The 23369-nt window shown below is 42.7% G+C and overlaps 2 protein-coding genes across 2 annotated transcripts; one reads left to right on the forward strand and one right to left on the reverse strand.

Annotated features, from left to right (window-relative positions):
• The first annotated feature begins 10612 nt into the window (after nt 1-10612).
• LOC107390230 (frizzled-7-A) lies at nt 10613-12766 on the forward strand. The gene has a single exon (XM_015966827.2). The coding sequence runs from the start codon at nt 10846-10848 to the stop codon at nt 12547-12549; it is 1704 nt and encodes a 567-aa protein (XP_015822313.1). The 5' UTR covers nt 10613-10845; the 3' UTR covers nt 12550-12766.
• An 8582-nt stretch (nt 12767-21348) lies between these two features.
• Nucleotides 21349-23303, reverse strand: LOC139061539 (E3 SUMO-protein ligase ZBED1-like). The gene is made up of 2 exons (XM_070544377.1): nt 21857-23303; nt 21349-21779 (listed from the first exon to the last, which is right to left on the reverse strand). The coding sequence occupies exons 1-2, from the start codon at nt 23301-23303 to the stop codon at nt 21349-21351; spliced, it is 1878 nt and encodes a 625-aa protein (XP_070400478.1).
• Nucleotides 23304-23369: the final 66 nt, after the last annotated feature.

Below are 23369 nucleotides of genomic sequence, written 5' to 3' on the forward strand. Positions count from 1 at the left end.
CCGTCAGCGCAAACAGAAAATGCCCCGTCCCCACGGGATTACCTTCTTGTTCTCTTAGGTCATGTTCAGATGACTGAAGGTTTCTGGCTGGAGTGTATTTTTACACCAGCGATGAAATGTAACTAGGTGCTGTATCTGACTTAAAAAGACTTAAAGACAAGGTCCAGTAGCTTGATGTAAATCCTGTATTGGACATGGAGCCACCTCACAGATGCCAGCCCCAGCGTTATGTGATCCCATTTGTTGATGCCACAGATGAACCTGGCAGCAAAGTTCTGTACTAATTGCAGTCGCGACCGCGTGAACAGAGCATTACAATGATCAACTCGCTACAAAACAAAAGCATTTGTGACAGTCACCAGATCCTCCTTGGAAAGTAATGGTCTAACTGAAGACAGGCACTGAAGTTGAGAGAAACAAGACCTGGCAACTGTATTTATTTGAGCGTCCAGCTTTAGTGCAGTATCCAGTTTCACCCTCAGATCTGTGACCACTGTCAATTCAAACTGAGCTAGGGATGAATGGTCCACACCAATGGTGCCGATGGCCACTGGGAGTAAACACAATCTCATCACTCTTCTCTCATTCAAACTCAGGTAGTTAGCCGCCATCCACAATTGCATCTCCTCAAGACAATCCTTTAGAGTCTGAATTTTACCTCCTGTCCCCTGTTGGATTGGCAAATATAACTGGTAATCGTCAGCATATAGATGAAATCCTATTCCATACTTACGCAGGAGCAATCCCAAGGGAAGTATCTAAATAGAAAGCAGGGGACCTAGCACTGATCCCTGCTGCACCCCAGACGCCAGTGGTACATCTGAGGACAAACAAGCACCCATGCTCACACACAAAGACCTACTTGTGAGATAAGGTCTCATCTACTGGAGAGCTGGACTAGACAACCAAAGTCAGTGCTCTAACCTGTCCAACAGAACCCGGAGATCCACTATGTCAAATGCAGCAGTGAGATCCAACAACAAAAGAGCCATCTCCTGCCCTGCATCTGTTACTAAAACATATTATTCAAAATCTTTAAAGGAGTTGTCTCTGTACTGTGCCCTGCTCGGAAACCAGATTGCAGAGACTCACTCCCAGGCATGGCTATCACCCCGGGAGTGATGCAGGCAACTAATGACGGGAGTACAACACAAGAGTAGGATTAGCAACAGTGGAAGTTACACGCGGGACAAAGTGAACCAGTCTTTTTTAGATTTTGGCCTGTATTTATACAGCACCTTCTAGGGTTCTAGAACCCCCAAGGTGCTTTATAACTTACCAGTGAATCACCTGTGCACACACACATTCACACGCTGGTGAGGACGAGCACACTGACTTAACTCCTCTGCCACCATCACCCACGACGGTTTGGAGTCTAAAAAAAGAAGTAACCCAAAGCGCTTCTTTCTTTTCTCAGCATTGTTGTTTTGTTAGCCGTCGGCTACTAGTGACTTATGCTTTCCGGGGGGAGCGCTCGTGACATTAGCATGTCCTGCTAGAGTGAGATGTTGTGCACTTTGGCTCACTGAAATCTTGGACAGTACAGTGTGCCACCTTTCTGGAGTTCTCACAGTGTGACGTGAGCAGTCCGGTGCGACAGTGGAAAAATGCACAGCACGGTCCGGGATTTAGAGATGAGCTGTCAATAATAAGGTTCCATCTGTGGTTTGGCCGCGTTTGACTCAAACCTCAACTTTCCAGAGATCCTTCGGTGGAGAAGCCTGCTGGCAGAGAGCTGCGTGCCATTTAGGACTTCAGCCACACACGCTGCCAGTTATGAAGGCCCATAGTGATCTATTCCACCCGGTGCACAAACTGTTTACCTCGCTGCCATCTGGCAGATCATATCAGTATCTGCTGGCTCTGTGACAGTCTGCTGCACTCAGACCCGAAGGCTCCTCCACTTTTAACACCTGCACTAACTTAATCATCATCTGACAGTGAATACCTGTGGTGTGGGGTTTAATTCAGTCAAAAATCAAATAGACTCACCAGAATTTCTCTGAAGTAACACAATGTTGGTCAACACAATCTAAAATATTAATTGTAGTACCATTTACTTTTGTTACATGGGATAAAAAATAAGATTGACCTTCAATTTTGCTTTTTAAATTGTGTCAAATTAAAAAAATTGAGCTTTTTAAATGCCTGACAGGCCTACATCAGACAAATATTCAATGGCTAGGGTTAAAATTAAGCAAATGGAAATGTAAATAAATGATGCAACATGATTGTAGGAGTTTATGTTTAAGTTTGAAGAGAAGTCGCAGGATGAGATGCAGATCTTGATGTTATCTAGTGACGACAGTCAGGCCATATCTATTCCACCGTTTGGGTGATATTTCATTGTGTTGAATTTAATTATTCCCATTGGACCAAACATACAAGTATGGCTTATGCTGACCCCCAAATCTGGAGTTCTTGTTGAGATGCCAGCCAGCGAAGTTGCTGCTGCCTGCCCGCCGGACCGAACACACACTCTGATGGTCCAAATAAATCGTTCTTTCATCAGTGTGTGTGTGTGTGTGTGTATGTGCAGTAGAATACTGTAGCCTCTCTGTGCAGCAATGACAGACACAAACCAGCTGCCCACATTCCTCTTTCCCTCCATCTCTGCTGACTTCTTACCGGAGACCTCCCCTCCCCCCGCCACTCAACAGCATGTCCCACACATACTTCTTGCCTGCTATATATACAGTGTGCGCGCGCACACACACGCACACACGCACACACACACACACACACACACACACACACACACACACACACACACACACACACGCACACACACACACACACACACACACACACACGCAAAGACTAATCCATCCACGTTTCTCATGTCGTGCACGGTACCTTTTTTTTTTTTTTTTTTTTTACAAAGGTTTAAATTAAGCCTCAGTTTCCACCTTTTAGTTTGATGCTTTGAGAGAAGAGATACATTTGCTGAAGAACCAATCTGAAAAAAGTGTAAATAAATAGTTTTATATCACAGTTAACACCAGGTTTTAGGAGTGAGACAGCCCTGTTGGTAGCAGCTTGTGTGAAAACATCAATATTTCTAATTAAAATGGTCACTTTTGTGTTTTTTGGACTGGGAATTTGGAAATCCTGACTTTCAACTTAACATCAAACTTCTATTGCAGAGTGGAAATAAAAAATATTCAGAACATTTTCACTGAAGCGTAAGAACAGACTTTTTGCATCCCTATGTATGAAAAGGCTTTACTTCAAATAAAAGCAGTTTAAGCTGTACATGTTAAAGGTGTGGAACACTCATTTAATCAATACGTTTGCAGTGGTCTCTAGTAGGAATGAATGCCTTGTAAGTCGTACTTGAGACTAGGGCTGCAGCTAGCGAATAATTTTGTAATCGAGTACTCTATCGAATCTTTTATCGATTAATCGAGTACTCTAATAAATTACTCTTTTGCGTTTTGTAAACCCTTATAGCATGTTATAAAATATGAAAGACCTCTTGAAATGAGCAAGCAATTGCCAGTTATTCTTCAAGTTTTATTCAAATTTAGTTTACAAAACTTCAGCACTTCAACTTTACTTCACAGTAAACAAATGCGAGCGGCTGCGGCCCAAACAGCACCAGAACTGTTCACGGCGCATGCGCAAACATGGCTCGCCAGCTGTTTCCCTATTAACACACGTCCGCTTTAATTTCTACACTTTTTTTTCTCACACAATAACAAGGATTGTCGAGAGCATGTTTGCCGTGGTTTTGTCAAATTATACTGATCACAAAACATTTATTTACTTCCTTTCGTTTTCCTCCGCCGCTCATAAGTACCCGTGTCCTCCTGCAGCAATCCTGAGGGACAACAGACATCAATAACAACACAGTAAAAAGTCTGACGTGTTGTAAAAACTGCTATTTTTAGCACATTTTAAGTCCGACGTGTTGCTACCAGACGTACGGTGTGAGCTGAAACTGAGTGCTACAAATGAAAAAGTCGCACAGAGTCCGCAGAATATATAGAATTACAGGCTAAAATGCATTATCTTGTAGAGGCTCCGAGTACGCATGCAGAAGTGACATTTACATGTGGATGTTTCCTGGTCAGGTTGCAGCATCGAGGAATGTGGTGTGGTACAGTATTTACACTGGACTACGTTTTCCGCCTTACGACGTGAAAAATGGTCCCACACCGTTGGCATTTTGTGTCTTTTTCGCACTCCACCAGGGTCCACGTTGTCCGCCATGTCTTAAGAGAAAGTTAAGTTACATTCGCTACTCGCGTGTGCATTCAGTCCAGTGTGTATGTGTGTCACTTATTTCGGTCCGGGTGAAACATGACTCTGGGTGATTGCAAAGCCATGAATTAATTAAACATGAATTAAAAAACGAAGCCTCGAGGCAGAGAATTTGACTCGAGGATTTTTTGTACTCGAATTATTCGAGGTACTCGAGGAATCGTTTCAGCCCTACTTGAGACGAAAAAAACACCAGTGCACAATTTCCAGGAAGTAGAAGTGAGCCACATCACAGCTAAGCTTCAGACAGCAGGAGTTGGAGTCATGTTTCCTGATAGTTGGACGTCTCACCTCGGATTGGAAAACAGCAACATGACTCTACCACTGACTTGCAACGGTAGTGTTTTTTTCCACAAATAACACGTTTGAAGGAGTTCTGCCATGTGGTGAAGTGGCTACTGCCAATGGTTAGCTTTTACTGGCGGAGACGTTCTCTGCTAATTTCTGGACGCCAAAACAACTAGAGCTGGGTATTGATCCAAATTTCGAGAATCGATTAGGTTCTGATTCTCTAGGGTTAGAATCCAGGGTTTCCCGCAGCACTTTATAAGCGCTGACACGAGCAGCGCAACGAAACTAGAGCCCTCCATCAGCTGATACTGGTGAGAACGTGTGCAAACCCCCCCCACCCCCCACCCCCCACCCCTGCTCTCACGGAGGAGCGCTGCGGGACAGACACCCCCCCCCCAACGGCCGAATCCGCCAGGCTTAACCCATTTTCTGGGGGAAACCCTGGAATCGATTATCGCGATCAAATCCAAAAGGGTTCACAGAAGGCATCTGGACTTCTTTGGTTTCTTGAAGATGTTTCGCTCCTCACCCGAGGAGCTTCGTCAATTCTGACTGAAATACGGGAAAGTCAAGCTTACAAGCTGTAGCTATCTACTGTTGTTTAATGAGCAGAAACTATTGTGAATAACCCTCCTCTCTAACCCCGATGAGCCTTTAACATCTCTTCAAAAACCCAAAGAAGTCCAGTTGCTTTCATTTGAACCCTCTTGGATCACCATGACCTTCACCAGCGTATCACGGTCCAGTCCAATTCTATCTGTTCCAGTTTGATACTGGTATGGTTTAGTGTTATTGAAACATTTTTTGAGCTGTTACCTTAATTCTATGGCCGTAATTCAATGATGCGACACTGGGTGAGTTACAGTTGACCGGGGGATGTATTATTCTTTTGGACCTAAACGTTAAAACGGCCACCTGAACTTTTCCTTCCAAGTTTAGCTGTAAACAGGGCAAACTTTGTAAAACAATTAAATTGATTTTTGGACTTATGAATCGATTCAGTTTGATTCTTGGAATTTTAATAAGAATCGATTTTCAATTTTATCAACACAGCACAAAAAACAGCTGCAGCCTTCCCCCAGCCTGGCAAGCCAGACTAAATAAATGTATTATTTGCAAAGCAAGAATTTGGTCTAGTTCACTAGGCTAGCCTTCCCCGTCACAAGACAAGATGGGTGAGTCCATTAATGTTAAGCGACAGTGTGACGTAGATCTGTCAGGATTTTCTAGTCCCAGAGTTTTTTATCAGAAGCTAATGCAGGAGGTAGGTGTAGGAGACTTTTTTCATGTTCAGCCTGCATGGAAAACTCAGAGTGACTGATTATTATCAGAAATAAGATTTTAAAAATGTTTTTTAGTGTTCCACAACATTCAAATATGACAGCAATAAATGTGCACTACAATAAATAAAACAATGAAATACTAATTTAGTGGTTTCTTTCAATTCTGATGTTTCTGTGAATCTCTGGGCTTTCTAAACACACATTTTGCACCTAAAAACCATTAATAAATGTAATTGTCAGAAATTCTTGACATTCTGGTTAGACCAGCTTGGTCAGCCAACATGCCCTAAGCTGAAAATCTCCCCAAACCAAACTAAACTGTGTTTTTCCACCTCAGCTCAACATTTAAATAGTTGTTCAGTCTTGGGTTTCACATGGTAGCTCAAATACTTCACATGGTGGTTACGCTCGAATGGAGCGAACTTGGTCCAAACCATCAAAATCGGTGACTGTGTAGATCTCATCGTGCTTCGCTGTAAGTTTACTTGTTTGTTTAACCCCCTTTGTTTTGTTTCTTTCTCCAGCAGACTGCAGTACAAACAGCGACTGTCTGGAAGCCCGCTGAACGGCCTCCAGCTGCTTGACCACTGCAGACACCATCCACAAACAAACAGCTCCAGCTCCACATGATGAAGCGTGTCCCAATTGACCCACTGCAGCTACTGACAGCTGGGTTTACACCACTGACAAAGCCTTGCAATGCTGCAACACTTTCCCAAAAGTCCGTTCACATGCTTTTTTATGAATGATGTGAATCGGCACCTATTGCATAAATTACTTCGTCAGGCTGGTTTGATGTAATTCACTACAGAACTCAAATAAATCACCACAGAACAGATTCAAATGATCTTCAGCTGTTGTAAAATTCAGCTGTCATCATTTAGCATCACGCGGTTCTAAACCAAAAACATTTGGCTCCAGTTTAAACTGCTGTTTGCACAAATGAGATGGGATGTTTTATTTTTCAATCAATGTGTGAATTTAATCAGAAATTGCTTTGGCGTGAAATGACTTGCCTTGTAGAAAAGAGCCAAAGATGTAAGATGTGTTTGTTAGGCTGTGATGCAATTTGCAGACATTTTTGCAAAAATAAAGACAAAAACAAATCATTTTATTTGGCTCAGATTCCACTCATGAGCAGCTCTTGATTGATCCAAGACAACTGTCTGCTGAGGAAACATTTTGGAATTAAACCTTTCAGAAACTTAAAGGTGTGGTTCACTCGTTTAACCAATACATTTGCAGTCGGTCTAGGAGTAATCACCTTGTAAGTTATACTCAGGGGAAACAAAGCTCCGGTGCACTATGTTTTAGGAACTAGAAGTGAGCCACATCAGAGCTGAGCTTTAGACGGCAGGATTTGGAGTCTTATTTTTTGAAATTTGGACATCTAGCCGCTGATTGGTTAACAGCAACATGACTCTAAAACTGACTCGGTTTGCTCTGCAACACTGATATTTTATCTCCACAAATAATACAAGCTTGTTCTGCCGTGTGGTGGATTTGCTAATGCTAACGGTTAGCTTCTACTAGTCAAGACGTTCTCTGCTCTTTCCTGGATGCCAAACCAACGTCGCGAGTCAAGTTGGGTGAGTCCATGAATGTTAAGTGACAGTGTGATGTAGATATGTCAGGCTTTTCACATCCTAGAGTTTCACCGTCTATTTTCTATTGGGAGCTAAAGCCGGAGGAAGGTGTAGGAGACGTTTTTCATGTTCAGAGTGCATGAAAAACTCAAAGTGACTGATTATAATCAGAAATGATAATTAAAAACTGTTTTTCCAGTGACCCACAGCTTTAAAATTGAGTTAAATGTAATTAATATAACAGAAATACTGAGTTTTGTTGCGTTGGGGGAGTTTTAATCTGTCGGTGTGTTTAGTTATTCACCATTTCTTTGTTATCCAAACCACAGAAAACCGTTCAGACCTCTCCTTTTGGTTGAACCTCTCCTCCTGCTTCTTCTTCCTACTCCCCCTGCCCTCTGTGACCTTTTCCCTTCTTCCTGTCCCTTCCCCCATGGCATCCCACCCCCACTCTCTTTTTATCCCACTCAGGGCAGAAAACACCAAATGCAGAAAGGCCACCATCCACCCCTCCCACACTGGGACGCCTTTGGTCTGATTGATCACGCTGCCACCCTAAATTACAGCTGCTTTGGCTGTTGTACTCAGTTCCCACAAATGGTTAAGGAGTCCCGTTTTATTTGTTTGCAACGAAACATGTAGAAGTGCTTGTTCATCGTTTCAGATGCTGAATTCGTTTGGGTTTCTCTCATTTTTTCACGGTTTACTCACTGTGCTGTGGTGTTTATAAGTCCTACACACAGTGAGAGGCTCTGTGCAACAACTCCTGGAGTTGGAAGGAATTCAGCTTCACAGGAGCACATTTGAGAAGTCTAGACTTAACTGTTCAATTGCAGAAAACTAGCCGTGAATGTGAAGCTGAAGCTTATTTTAAGAAGAAATGAAAAAGTCAAATGAATGTTGAGAACTGTTGTTAGTATGTGCCATTTCTTTAAGTTCCTTCTCAGGAACTTGTGATTCTTGAAGGTCTTTTGCTTTCACTTGTTCTCCCACATCACATCACCCCGTTTCTCCTCCAGCTTCACTGGCTGCCAGTCAACTTCAGGGTTCATTTCAAGATCCTGGTTCTGGTCTATAGGGCCTTACATGGACAAGCACCATCTTACATTGGAGATCTTCTTAGTCCCCACACCCCCAGCAGGTCCCTGAGGTCCAGTGATCAAAGCCTACTGGTTGTGCAGCACCAGGCTAAAGGTCAAAGGTGACAGATCATTTGCTGCTGTGGCCCCCAGACTCTGGAACTCTCTCCCCCTGAGCCTGAGAACAGTGGACTCAGTGGTCTCCTTCAAAAAGCAGCTGAAGACTCACTTGTTCAAGCTGGCTTTTGTATGACCTTCTTCACCTCTCTCTCTTTATTCTGCTCTCCCCACCTATTCCACCTTCCTCAGGATCCACTGATTTCCCTCTTTCCTGTTCAATCTCTCCCTTTCTTAACATTTTTTTTAACCAGAATTGTCTATTTTTGCTCATTTTAAATATATTTTTAAACATTTTCTAAATGCTTTTTTATATTTTTTACATTTTTTGTTTTTGTGAAGAGCCTCATGATTTTTATCTTGAGAGGCGCTATAGAAATGATATTTTCTTCTTCTTCTTCTTCTTCTTCTTCTTCTTCTTCTTCTTCTTCTCAGCTCTATTTATCTTAAGTCATCATTCAAGAACAAAGAGAAGAGCTTATTTGAGACTTAAAACATGCACCTAAAATGTTTCAGGAAACAGTGAAATGGAGGATAAAGGGAATGGTAGTCGGCGTGGAAAACTAACCATTTAAGACAGACGAGCAGTATCTTAAACAGATATAAGAAAAAAAAGGTCCTGAGATAGGGCCTGAAAGATGCATTAGCCTTCAGTTAATGGGAAATTTCCAGCTCCTTTGAAATCACCTTGTTTGGGAATCGCCATGCTGTTACAAAAATAGTCTTCCATGAATGTCAAGCTGTGTTATTTTATATCATTATTACAGTTATTATTATTGATGCTGACTGTAGACATATCTATCTATCTATCTATCTATCTATCTATCTATCTATCTATCTATCTATCTATCTATCTATCTATCTATCATCTATCTATCTATCTATCTATCTATCTATCTATCTATCTATCTATCTATCTATCTATCTATCTATCTATCTATCTATATATCATCTATCTATCTATCTATCTATCTATCTATCTATCTATCTATCTATCATCTATCTATCTATCTATCTATCTATCTATCTATCTATCTATCTATCTATCTATCTATCTATCATCTATCTATCTATCTATCTATCTATCTATCTATCTATCTATCTATCTATCTATCTATCTATCTATCTATCTATCTATCTATCTATCTATCTATCTATCCATCTATCTATCTATCTATCTATCTATCTATCTATCTATCTTGATATAAGTTGTGCTTTGCTAAAATTAGACGACAACACACACAAGTTGCAGTTATTTACAATTCATAAAATTATTATTCATCAAGATGTGTACTTTGACTTTATGATATGAATTATGTTTTACTATTACTTACAGTACTACTGACCTACAGTAATATATAACACTTGCTGTTATAATGTAATAAGTAACTTATATTTCCACGTATGGCCATGAAATATTTATTGGAATATTTTCTGGCACAAATGTATTTATGGTATTCAATGTTAGCCACTTGAGAAGTGAAGTATTTAAATACTATTTATTTTAAATACTTTTGAATAATTGATAAAAAACGAACATACATTCATCTCACCGGAAAACTAAATTGATTTAGAGAAATCTCTCGTGTAATGTAATTACTGTAGCATATATTCCCATGGTGGGGAAGTAAAGACCAATCAGGAGCGAGTCCTGTAGGAAAACAAACGCTCTGATTGGCTGAGACGATGTTGTTGGTTTTAAGGCACCCCGTGCTCAGGTGGATGGGAGGGGGTCCGGTGAATGGAACGGGTGCCTTGAAACCGGCGGAATGCGCACGGAGAGAGAAGAGCGGAGCCTCTGGACTTCTGACGCCCATCATGTGAGCCGACACTCGGCGTGAAGTTTAGCCGAAAACGCAGGAAAATTTAGGCCGTTTGTGGTTTGATTTTGTACCGCTGCGCGGCTCTAGCACGTAGAGCGCTCATGACCCTTTAGTTCGTGGAAAACGGGAGTCGAAGTGTTGTTTTCCCGGACGAGGAGAGAGTGGACTGCTTGGAGTCACTTACAAAGAACATTAAGAAGTCATGACACGACGGACGATTTTCTTTGATTTAACTGCATGAAAAACGAGGGAAAGTTGGTCCGGGACATTTTAACTCTGATTTTCTGAACCGCGAGTCAACATTTTGGACAATTGTTGCAGCTGTTTGCCGTTTTGAACCGTTTTTAAGTCTCGCCACTCGGATCAAAGTTTTTCTTTCCCTCCCCCCTCCTCTTCAACCATGGCGGCGGCCAGGCTCACCACTGGCTCCGTGTTGCTGCGGTGCGTGTGGCTGATGTGGGGGCTGGCTTTCTCACTGACTTCTGCTCAACATTACAACAGTGAAAGTGGAATATCCGTTCCGGAGCACGGATTTTGCCAACCCATCTCCATCCCGCTTTGCACCGACATCGCCTACAACCAGACCATCATGCCGAATCTCTTGGGCCACACGAACCAGGAGGATGCTGGGCTCGAGGTGCACCAGTTCTACCCCCTGGTTAAGGTGCAGTGTTCTGCGGATCTGAAATTCTTCCTGTGCTCCATGTATGCCCCAGTTTGCACGGTGCTGGAACAGGCCATCCCCCCGTGTCGGTCGTTGTGTGAGCGTGCACGGCAAGGGTGTGAAGCCCTGATGAATAAATTCGGCTTCCAGTGGCCGGAGCGGCTCCGCTGCGAGGCTTTCCCCGTGCACGGAGCCGGTGAGATCTGCGTGGGCCAGAACACATCCGAGCCCAGCCCGGTCTCCTCACCTCCTTTCCCACCCGAGCCCGTCACCCTTCCACCCATAGGGGACCGACCGACCATTCATCGTCCGCCTCAACACAGCCCTTACCACCAGTTCTCCTGTCCCCTGCAGCTGGAGGTGCCTCCCTACCTGGGCTACAGATTTATGGGGGTCAAAGACTGCGGGGCCCCGTGCGAGCCCACTAAACCAAGCGGGATCATGTATTTCCGGGAGGATGAGGTAAAATTCGGTCGTCTGTGGGTTGGGATCTGGTCCATCCTGTGCTGTGTGAGCACCTTGTTCACGGTACTCACGTATCTGGTGGACATGAGACGGTTCAGATACCCGGAGCGGCCCATCATCTTTCTGTCTGGCTGTTATTTTATGGTGGCTCTTGCCTACGCGGCAGGGTTTTTCCTGGAGGACAAAGTTGTCTGTGTGGATAAATTTAAGGCTGATGGCTACAGGACTGTGGCTCAAGGAACCAAGAAGGAGGGCTGCACAATCCTATTCATGGTGCTTTACTTCTTTGGAATGGCCAGCTCCATCTGGTGGGTGATTTTGTCCCTGACTTGGTTCCTCTCTGCTGGGATGAAATGGGGTCATGAAGCAATAGAAGCCAACTCTCAGTACTTCCACCTGGCAGCATGGGCGGTCCCAGCCATCAAAACCATCACCATCCTCGCCATGGGCCAGGTGGACGGAGACGTCTTGACTGGGGTGTGCTTTGTGGGGATCTTCAACGTGGACGCCCTCCGTGGGTTTGTTCTGGCCCCGCTTTTTGTCTACCTATTCATCGGCACGTCCTTCCTCCTGGCCGGCTTTGTGTCCCTGTTTCGGATCCGCACCATCATGAAGCACGACGGCACCAAGACGGAGAAACTGGAGAAGCTGATGGTGCGGATTGGAGTGTTCAGCGTGCTCTACACTGTGCCGGCCACCATCGTGATCGCCTGTTACTTCTACGAGCAGGCCTTTAGGGAGCACTGGGAGCGCACCTGGCACATGCAGACCTGTAAGCGATTTGCAGTACCCTGTCCAGTTCACAACTTCGCCCCCATGACCCCAGACTTCACCGTGTTCATGATCAAATATCTGATGACCCTGATAGTTGGGATGACCTCCGGGTTCTGGGTCTGGTCTGGAAAGACTCTTCAATCTTGGCGGAGATTTTACAAGCGTCTCAGTAATGGCAACCATGGAGAGACCACAGTGTGAAGTTTGGATTATTAGGCCACTGATTTTTGGATACAGTTCCATGAAAATGAGGTCAAATAGCTTTCATTTCAACACTTTTGGTTGTTTTTATTTGAATCTTCACGTTTCCAGGTTGTGGTAACAGTTCACGACAAAACTCATCCAAATTTTAAGGAAGTTGGGAAAACTTCTGGTATATTCCTTTCTCTGTTTTTATTTTCGTCATCAGAAACCCCATAACATTTGTACTTTTTGGACCACGATCGGCCACGCTAGGACTGTATCCTTATATCCACATATATATATATTCTTATATTACAATTTGAATGTATTCCCCGTCCACTTCTGAGTGTCTTAGCGCACTAGCTGAAAAGATTGACGTGTCAAGCAGTGCGTCTTAACTGCAGCGAGAAGGTCAAAGGTTTATTTCCAGCCACAGCCACATCCGCTTCCAGGGAATCGTTGCCTCGACTACACGTAAGCTACTCTGCTTTTAGCTGGAGAATGGAAAGCTTTAAACGCAGAGTACAATCTCATCATTTTTAATAGTTGGAATAATTCACTCACTCATGAATTTGTCTACGTGCCAAGTGGCTACCCAGAAAGCAGTTTTAAAGGAAATCTTTTGTTTTTAATGTTCCAGACTGATGAATATTTTCTCCTGTTCTGAATGTTCACTCCGAAGATGAATGAAGTTACGTTCAAGTTTGCACAGTTATTCCAAGTGTATAGAAAAAGTCTGTTACCCCGCAGATTGACCTGGATCTTTCGTTTCGAGGAGACCACACACACACACACACACACATGCACAACCTTAAGACACAACGGCTCATTGTTGGCCCCTGTGTGTGGTCCCTCTACAGTTCGGTTGCCTGTTTAAAAGACATTTTTAAGCGTGTAAGTCGCCAAAAACACAATTTCAGCGATCCAGATTTAATCCGTGTTTGTTCTGGAGCTCATACGGTGTTTTATTCTGACTATACAGCTCATACCTGTTGTCTCACGGTAATCGTCTCACCTTTTTTCATCACACATGAAGTGTCTTTACAAGCAGACTGAACATTTTACAGTTTTTATTGAATTATTATTATTGTAGCTTCTAGGCTTCTTTACAGAGGCCTTAAACACAGAAACTGCATGCATTTTCTCTGCCTCTGGTCTTTTTTAATGATTTGAAGTTCTGTGTTAGAGAAATATCATGGTGGAGGTCAAAGGTCACAGCCACGTTGGGAAATTTTAATCTGGACAATGCAATGTAGAGATATCACAAAGGACAGAGGCATCTCCAACAGGTAAACAGTTGGTTATGTACTAAACGAACGTTGAAAGGCCTTGGTTGAGTACTAGTGGTCAGCAATAATAACATATTCTCAAGACTAATAAAGCTAGGCCACAATTATTAGGAGTCTGCGTTTCCTGCTGTTCAGTGGACATTAGAAATATGTGACTTCACTTCTTTGACTAAATGAAATCTGGAGTTTTGTGGGGAAGCTGAGTCAGCTGCGTATGCCTGCCAGAACCTTCTGTTTCTTGTCAAAAAGCACATTTTGTTGCATGCTTCACTTAAAAATAAGGAATGGAAGTACTCTGCAGCGACGCGGGACACCTCACGGCGTTGTGACCATCTACAGAGTTGGTTTTATCGTTATTTTAATGTCTAAAGCTCCCCTGGATCTAGATGCGTTAATTTTAAAAATGTGCATACTTTATACCAGTTTTCATTCTGCATTTGAAAGCAGTTTGTAAATAATTTCTTTTTTGGATGTACTACATACCTCAAGCTCTAGTTACATTCTGCTCAAGTAATTGAGTTAGAAAGCAGGTGAAAACTTCTTTACATCCAGTCGTTACGGTTTTACAGTGATTCTGTTGGCGTCTTTGTGCAGCTGAGGTCTGCCGGTGTCGATAATACCAGACTGACTTGTTTGTATTGTTCTGTTTTCAGAAGGAAAACTGGTGTTTGGTACCAGAACATATGCAAACCAGCGAGTAAACAGACTCTAATTTTCTAAAGCATATTGTATTTATGGGGATACTCATTTTTTTGTTGTTGTCTTTTTTACTTGTATTTTTTAAAAATGAGATAAACCCATTGTATGTGTACAGTTTGAATAAAAGTGATAAAGTTTTTAATGTGTTGACGACTGTCGTTTGTGGTCGGATACGTTCAGTTTAGAATCAGCTGTTGACAAAACAGTCCTGGTGCAAGCGAACCTTGGCGTGGGAGTATTTGGTCAACATCTGTGGTGTTTAGTGTAAAATAAACGAGAAGTTGCCCAGCGTAAAGATGCTGCCTCAAGCTTACGCTCAACTTCATTATTATGGGGTGATGGTTGCACAGGAGTTAAGTGCTCGCTCCGTAATCGGGAGGATGCAGGTTCGAGTCCCGCTCAGTTTGTCTCTGTCAGTGTATCCTTGGGCAAGAGATGTAACCCGCCTTGCCCGCTGGTGGTGGTCAGCAGCCTCGCCTCCGTCCGTGTGCCCCAGGGCAGCTGTGGCTACATCGTAGCTCTTCCCCACCAGTGTGAGAAGGACTGTTGTAAAGTGCCTTGGGCGGTTCCAGGACTGTAGAAGGCACTACAAATACAGGCCATTTACAAGTTATGTCTCTTAGCATGAAATCCTCAAAGTGCAGCAAAACTTTTAAAGATGGAGCACATAAAAAACAAAAATATCATCTAGTGTCTTGGCAGGATGCTGGTGCGAAAGCTTGTCTGCATTCTCAGCTTTCATTATACATTTCTAAAACTGACTCGTCTGGCATCTATAAGTGAGTTATTCCTTAAAGTACAAAAAAAAAACACCTCAAAATAAAATGAAAATAAAGCAAAGTACTATAAACCCTAAGACGCTAGTCATTTTAAATATGTAAAGAGCTTGGATGATACACTATTCCCCAAAATAATGAGTCCATAATCTAGAAATATAAAACTGAATCCTAAGAGTCACTTTATTCCAATGCTCACTAAATCTTATATTCATGAAAAACACTGCTACCACTAAAATGAGATACAAATGATTAAAGCTACAGGATACACGGCCCTTCACCAAACAATGTGTTAAAAAACTCATGTTGAGAGAACTGCAGAGACTTTCAGGGAGTCAGTTATACAGTCTAGTGTGGTGCTGACCTCTAGCGGCAGCAGTTGTTACATGCAGTCTGTAGGCTGCATTCATTCGTCACATTATTTCAGTTAGTTTTCCTGATTTTATTTACTGTTTTTTATGTTTACATTAAAGTCAAAATTATGTTTGAATACCTGAAAATAAAATCATGAACGCTGATGATCAACAAGTGCTTTGAAGCCTCAACACAATATTACTGAAATGTAGAACTTCAACCCAAACAAGACAAAGTTTAAGAAAAATCATGTTAGAACATAATATTGTTCTAACAATAACATTTTCATGTTTGAACAATTTAATATCACATTCTGACAATATACAGTGGGGCAAAAAAGTATTTAGTCAGCCACCGATTGTGCAAGTTCTCCCACTTAAAATGATGACAGAGGTCAGTAATTTTCATCATAGGTACACTTCAACTGTGAGAGACAGAATGTGAAAATAATCCATGAATTCACATGGCAGGATTTTAAAGAATTTATTTGTAAATCAGGGTGGAAAAAGTATTTGGTCAATAACAAAAATTCAACTCAATACTTTGTAACATAACCTTTGTTGGCAATTACAGAGGTCAAACGTTTACTATAGGTCTTTACCAGGTTTGCACACACAGAGCTGGTATTTTGGCCCATTCCTCCATGCAGATCTTCTCGAGAGCAGTGATGTTTTGGGGCTGTCGCCGAGCAACACGGACTTTCAACTCCCTCCACAGATTTTCTATGGGGTTGAGGTCTGGAGACTGGCTAGGCCACTCCAGGACTTTCAAATGCTTCTTACGGAGCCACTCCTTTGTTGCCCGGGCGGTGTGTTTGGGATCATTGTCGTGTTGGAAGACCCAGCCACGTTTCATCTTCAAAGCTCTCACTGATGGAAGGAGGTTTTGGCTCAGAATCTCACGAGACATGGCCCCACTCATTCTTTCCTTTACACGGATCAGTCGTCCTGTCCCCTTAGCAGAAAAACAGCCCCAAAGCATGATGTTCCCACCCCCATGCTTCACAGAAGGTATGGTGTCCTTGGGATGCAACTCAGTATTCTTCTTCCTCCAAACACGACGAGTTGTTTATGCCAAAAAGTTCTACTTTGGTTTCATCTGATCACATGACATTCTCCCAATCCTCAGCTGTATCATCCATGTGCTCTCTGGCAAACTTCAGATGGGCCTGGACATGCACTGGCTTCAGCAGCGGAACATGTCTGGCACTGCAGGATTTGATTCCCTGCCGTTGTAGTGTGTTACTGATGGTGACCTTTGTTACTGTGGTCCCAGCTCTTTGCAGGTCATTCACCAGGTCCCCCCGTGTGGTTCTGGGATTCTTGCTCACTGTTCTCATGATCATTTTGACCCCACGGGATGAAATCTTGCATGGAGCCCCAGATCAAGGGAGATTATCAGTGGTCTTGTATGTCTTCCATTTTCTGTTAATTGCTTCCACAGTTGATTTTTTCGCACCAAGCTGCTTGCCTATTGTAGATTCACTCTTCCCAGTCTGGGGCAGGTCTACAATTCTTTTGCAGGTGTCCTTCGAAAGTTCTTTGGTCTTGGCCATAGTGGAGTTTGGAGTCTGACTGTTTGAGGCTGTGGACAGGTGTCTTTTATACAGATAATGAGTTCAAACAGGTGCCATTAATACAGGTAACGAGTGGAGGACAGAAAAGCTTCTTAAAGAAGACGTTACAGGTCTGTGAGAGCCAGAGATTTTCCTTGTTTGAAGTGACCAAATACTTATTTTCCACCCTGATTAACAAATAAATTCTTTAAAAATCCTGCCTTGTGAATTCATGGATTTTTTTCCCCACATTCTGTCTCTCACAGTTGAAGTGTACCTATGATGAAAATTACTGGCCTCTGTCATCATTTTAAGTGGGAGAACTTGCACAATCGGTGGCTGACTAAATACTTTTTTGCCCCACTGTAGGCTGCATATGTCTGTACAATATATTTCATATTGACCAGACATGATACATATGGATATTGCAAGAAGATGAAAATCATATTTTTGGATAAATAAAATTACCATGCTGTAATGTGATAGCACTCTAATTTTATTTTGCATGGGTGGCACTGGCAGCTCTATGTTGCTGTACAAAACCTCAGACTTGTAATTAAACATAAAAAAATCAAATGAATGTTCTGACTCCTAACTGAAATCAGTCTGAACTTTGTCATTTGGTGTTTGTAGTTCATTCTTAAAGGTGCAGCGTTTGTTCTTAGTAAAAGCTGTTGTGTTATGCGCAGCGGGATGAAAGACATTCGGGGAGCTGTTTGATGGATGGATCCAATCATTTAGAAGGGGGACCAGCACGGGATTGGACGATGTTTTTCCAGGATGATATGTTTCAGAAGCAATTAAAATTATTAGTTTGTTTGACAAAGCATTGAATTTATTCGTTGCCATCATTTGAAGGGCATTTTAAGTAATATGGCAAAAAATGTTCCAGAAATAATTTCAGATGGTACATTTAAATTAAAATTAAGTTATTTTGTGATATTGGAAGATTGAAATAACAGATTTCAGTGAGAGATGTTGATTATTGTAAGAATTTGTCAGTAAAATTATACAACAAAAACAGCACTGAACTGATTAAAGCACATGTGTCAGACACAAGGCCCATGTGGCCCTCAAGATAAATATCCAAAATATATTAAAACTGACCTGCTGGCCAATTTTACTGCAAATACTTCAACTCCCATGATGCTTTGCAGCGTTAGCGAGCCAAAGCGCCCCCTCCTTTGTGTTTTTTCCAGCGTCTGCTGCCGGTGTCTGCAGCTCTGCTGTCTCGACAAACTAAACACTCCTCTTACTCAGCGCCGAGTTCACTCAGCTATTTTCTGACGTTGAAGCCCAGAAACAGAGATTTTAACCGCTCAGTAATGTGTTCACGACTGAAAGAGAAAGTTTTCCAACTAACTTCCAGACAGAGCTGATATAGCTCCAGCGAGCAACGACACGCTCAAGTCAGCATGGCTCTGTGGCTGCTGTCGTTTTTATTTTTCCTCCCCGACACACAACAACGTGGTCAAGCTGCTCAGACATGTTCATCAGCACAAACCCATGTGAGCACCTGTTGTCATTTAATGTTGTCATTATAATGCCCTATGATGAAGATGAACAAAACAACAGGAGTCTCCTGAGCTCAGAGCTCCTCAACCCCATGATGCAGGTATCTGGCTGGAACAGGTGAGCATCACAGGAAATCAGAGGAGCAAACTGAGCTTTAAATATGTTGGTTTTTTTTCTGCTCCAAAACAGGAAAGTTAACAGGTGAGATGTTGCATTTTCATTTAAGATAAAATGACATTTTTATTATGTTGTTGGCCCGTGAGAAAAGATTTAACCTACATTAAAACAGGAAGTGGAAAGGCTGCAGATGAATAGAATAGAAAATCCCTTTAATGTTCCTCAGTGGGGAAAGCTAGACGTCACAGCAGCGATGACACGTATTACAGGAGAAAAAAAAATAAGAAAAATGAATAAACAACAAGAAAACATAAATCCTGAAAAGATTTAAAAAATGCTGAATATACCACAAGTAATGAATACCACTGATGAGTTTTATTTAAGGTTGACTTGCTCGTGTGTAATTTGGTTATTCCACATTCAGTGTTAATGCAAAAATAAGTTTGTTTCCAAATTAAAAGGTTCAAAATTGCATATATGTTGATAAAGAAAATGTGCAAATTTGCCGTCACTTTTTCAAAAAATATTACGTTTGGCCCGCAACTTCGTCCCAGATTTCCATTTCAGCCCCGTGTGAGTTTGAGTTTGACACCCCTGGATTAAAGCTTGCAAAGATCAAGTTTCATCTTTTCTTTCAAGAATTTGTTGTTCCATCGGGACCAAACAGGCATCATCTTCTTTGATTTCCCCATTGCATACAATCCAGGGCGATTTATTATGTAAGAAGCTCCAGGAGACACACAGGGACATCTCTTCAATTGCCTGGCTTAATGACAACATGACAAACACCTGAGTTTGTAATAGTGGACTGGAGCACCACAGTTCTCTCATTTCTTTTTACTCTGTTCATCAGACTTTAAGTCAGACTACTGTCATTTACAGAGTGTTCAGGTGACTCGACTGGATAGCCTTGCAAACAATTCTATATATGTAAATATAAAGCTTGGTCACAAACCGCTGAAACAACCCAGTCGTGGGGTGGAATCCACAGTTGTCGTTCAGACTGTCTCCACATTCAAATGAACCAACAGGGCAGTCTGCCATACACTATCGAAAAAGAACCAAAAACCTTATGGTTTTGAATAAATGACTTAAGTATCTCCATCTGCTCATGTCTCAAAGAAATGCAAAAGTCTAAATCAACCAATGTTGATGCCAAAACCGCTTCAACAAGTGTCATTCCTGAGCTGACACCATCTTTTTAGTTTATCCCTGTCGTAGCTCTAGTGTTACTCGCCCAACTGAGTGCTGTGTCTGGTGAGCCAATGATAGACCTGCTAAGACTAAAATGGGGTGTGGCTAGACCAACCTGGAGAGCAAAATCTTTTGCAACTGCTACGGTTGGTCTAGATTTCTGGGATTGTTGTCTAGTGCATCAGAGACAGAAAAGAGGTAACTGATTAACCAGTTGGGGACATTGTGTGGGCAGAATCATCTCATCACACCCCATTTGCAGTAACTTTGGGAATGCACAACAAATTTCTACAGAACAGACCAAATTAAGGCTAGTTTATACTTCTCCGTCGGTGCAGAGACACGCAACGTCATAATCTATTGTCCCAGGGGCTTTCCAACAGGCTTGCAAGGACGAACGAAGTAGAGCCCACTTTTCTAACTATTCAAAGCGACGGAGACCACAAGCATGTGATTGGTCAGAATTTTCGTCAACAGCACCACCATTTCAAGAACCGGATATATCTAGCAACAGACACGGAGCAGATTGAAGAACATCTCGGTAAAAGTCAGACAATATAAACATGTATACAGCAGTGGCTGAAGGAGTACAAAAATATGCAGCGAAAAATTTTTTCATGTCAGGAAATTACTGAAATACATAAACACCATAAAACACACCATATTGCAGGATACCCCAGAAAAGCACTACACCCTCTGCTGTCCTGGTGGAGAATTGCTTCACAACGCGGACAAAGTTAGCAATTTATAGAATCACTGCATTGGCTCCCCGTATGTTTCGGGATCGATTTTAAGATGCTTCTAATGGTTTTAAAGTGTCTTAATGGTCTTGGCCCATCTTATCGCTCACAACTGCTTTTACCATATGAACCCTCGCGGCCCATGCACTAGGGCCTGCACGACTTTATTTTTTTTAAAGTCGACAGTCAAGTAATGAAAGTCGAGTCGACTTCGACCAGTCGTTGATGACGTCATACACCGGAAGCGGCGGTTGGTGACCGGAGAGCGCAGGAGCTCCCTTCTTTTGGAGACAAACGCTTGGTCACACCGCATCATTTTTGATGCTTGGGTGTGAGAATGTGTAGCAAAAACGCAGTAGACAGGACAGCTTTAGAACACTTAGGCTTTATTGGCAACCCTTATTGCAAATGCTGACAACGATCAGCTTCAAAAACATTCTTGAATGCAGAGCATAAAAGAGAACAAGCAGGCTTATTGCTGCTAATCAGTAACAATAATCACGTAACTCTTGTGTAACATGTAAAATTAAGTGCGCAAAATAAAAACTCCTAAAAAAAAGTCCACAAAAAACTTATGTTTACTCGCTGCCGACAGTCTGTTTGGTCATTTGTTTTTGATCCTGGTTTGCGTGCAAGAAAATTAGTGCATCCACATGATCAGGATGAAGGCTCGCCCGCTGTCGGGTGATCGTATTCCCGGCAAGTGAAAAAATCCTCTCGCTCGGGGTGCTGGTAGCTGGAACAGCCAAATAGCTTTTGCTTAGCTTTGCCAAACGGGGAAATCTATCCTGGTTGCGGGACCACCACTGGAGCGGATTGTCCATGGTGGGAATGTGTGGTGTTGAAAAATAATCCCGGATTTCTTCAGCTGCAGTGGAGCAGTGAGTTGATCTCCTGTCACTTTGATAATGCGGTCCAAAAAGTTGCACAAAGTCTTCCTCGAGTCTGGCTTTTTTCCCAGTCATCGGCTCAATTTGGGCATCAGTTGTGTCCTCGGCTTGAGCTTCACCTAAAATGATAAGTTTAAAATTACCTATGCTGCATGCATCTGAATAATATGAGCATATTATAGTTCAGTGGACCTACCTGTTGCTGCAGGCGGCTCTCCGTTTTGTAGCAGGACGTCCAGGTGTCTCTGGGCTTCCTCTCTTTTATTCTGCGGGATGAACTGAAGATGTTTGAAGCGAGGATCTAACATGCAGGCAACTATCGGGATAGATTCGGTCAGATCCTCAGACCTCAGTTTGAAGCGCGTTTCCAGCTGTTGTCGGACCGTGTTTTTGAAAGTGCGTACAGCTGCCAGGTCAGACTCTTCAACACACAGAGTGCTGCTGATCATGTTGAAAATCACAGGATAAATGAAAGAGAGCCCAACGTGCAACTCGCCACACATTATTTCAGTAGCCTTTGCCAGAGGTTGCAGCACAGGAATCAGCTGTTCCACAAGCTCCCACTGGGAGGCTCTCATGGCAAGTGACTTCTGGATGCTTGACTTTGTGACCGCTTCATCTGCAAGTACGGACTGGACCGCGATCCTCTGCTCGAACAGCCGCTGGAGCAGGACAAAAGTGGAATTCCACCGAACAGGAAAGTCAGTCTGGAGTTTGTTGGATTTTACGCCAAGCTGTTCCTGACGCTGCTTCAGAGCGCAAGATGCAAGTGAAGAGTGGCGAAAGTGGCTGACAACTCTTCTTGCTGCGTCGACAGCTTTCACCACCTCAGGTAAAACTAATCCAGCTTTAACTGCCAGCTGCAGGGTGTGTCCGGTGCAGCCCAGATCATGTGGAAACATCTCGCATAGCTCCATGGCTAGATTCATGTTACTGGCATTATCGTGGACTGTGCAAAACACCTGTATTCCCCATTCACTGATTATTTTAGACAGCCGATCAGCAATGTTTACAGCCGTGTGCCTCTCTGGCATCATGGCGGTACAGAGCACCCGGGCCTTCAGCTGCCATGAATCGGTAACGTAGTGAGCAGTTACCGTAATATACGGCTCCATGGTGGAAGATGTCCACAGATCAGTTGTTAGCGAAACACTCTGGCCTTTCATTTCTTCACTAATATTTTCATGCAGGTTATCATAATGGTGTGCAATGGCGTTCCACAGTGTGTTGTAGGATGGGACGTTATAACCTGGTTCGAAAAAATTCAGTAGGTCTCTGAAGCCGTCTCCGTGGACTGCAGCTAATGGTCTGATGTCTTTGACAATAAAATCCACCAACAAATTGGTGATTTGCTGCCGTCGTCTTTCTGTTACAGCTGGACGTTTGGTGAAAGCGCTGATTGACTGCTGAACATGCAACTTGGGTTGTCCCTCCTCAGCTAGCATTAGCGGATGCCTTTTCAAATGCATGTGCATAGCACTTGTATTTTTGTTGTATTTTAGAACGGACTTGCAGATTTTACATGTTACAGAATTAGAAGATTCATCTTTAGTGAAGTATTTCCACACAACTGAAACATTTCTGCTAGTTTGCTGCAATGACCCACCCGGCTTGTCACCTGCTGTGTTTTCCGCAGACTCCATTTTGTCATTATCACGTGACAGCGACTAGTCGCTGAAAGGCATAAAAAGTCACTACAGAGCAGTGAA

Source organism: Nothobranchius furzeri, chromosome 14, assembly GCF_043380555.1.
Source record: "Nothobranchius furzeri strain GRZ-AD chromosome 14, NfurGRZ-RIMD1, whole genome shotgun sequence".
Lineage (NCBI taxonomy): Eukaryota > Metazoa > Chordata > Actinopteri > Cyprinodontiformes > Nothobranchiidae > Nothobranchius > Nothobranchius furzeri.

Coding starts and splice junctions, on each gene's coding strand:
- LOC107390230 (XM_015966827.2), top strand. CDS start 10,846: ATGGCGGCGGCCAGGCTCACCACTGGCTCCGTGTTGCTGCGGTGCGTG.
- LOC139061539 (XM_070544377.1), bottom strand. CDS start 23,303: ATGGAGTCTGCGGAAAACACAGCAGGTGACAAGCCGGGTGGGTCATTG. Junction 21,780..21,856: donor AGAGCCGCCTGCAGCAACAG/GTAGGTCCACTG, acceptor TTATCATTTTAG/GTGAAGCTCAAGCCGAGGAC.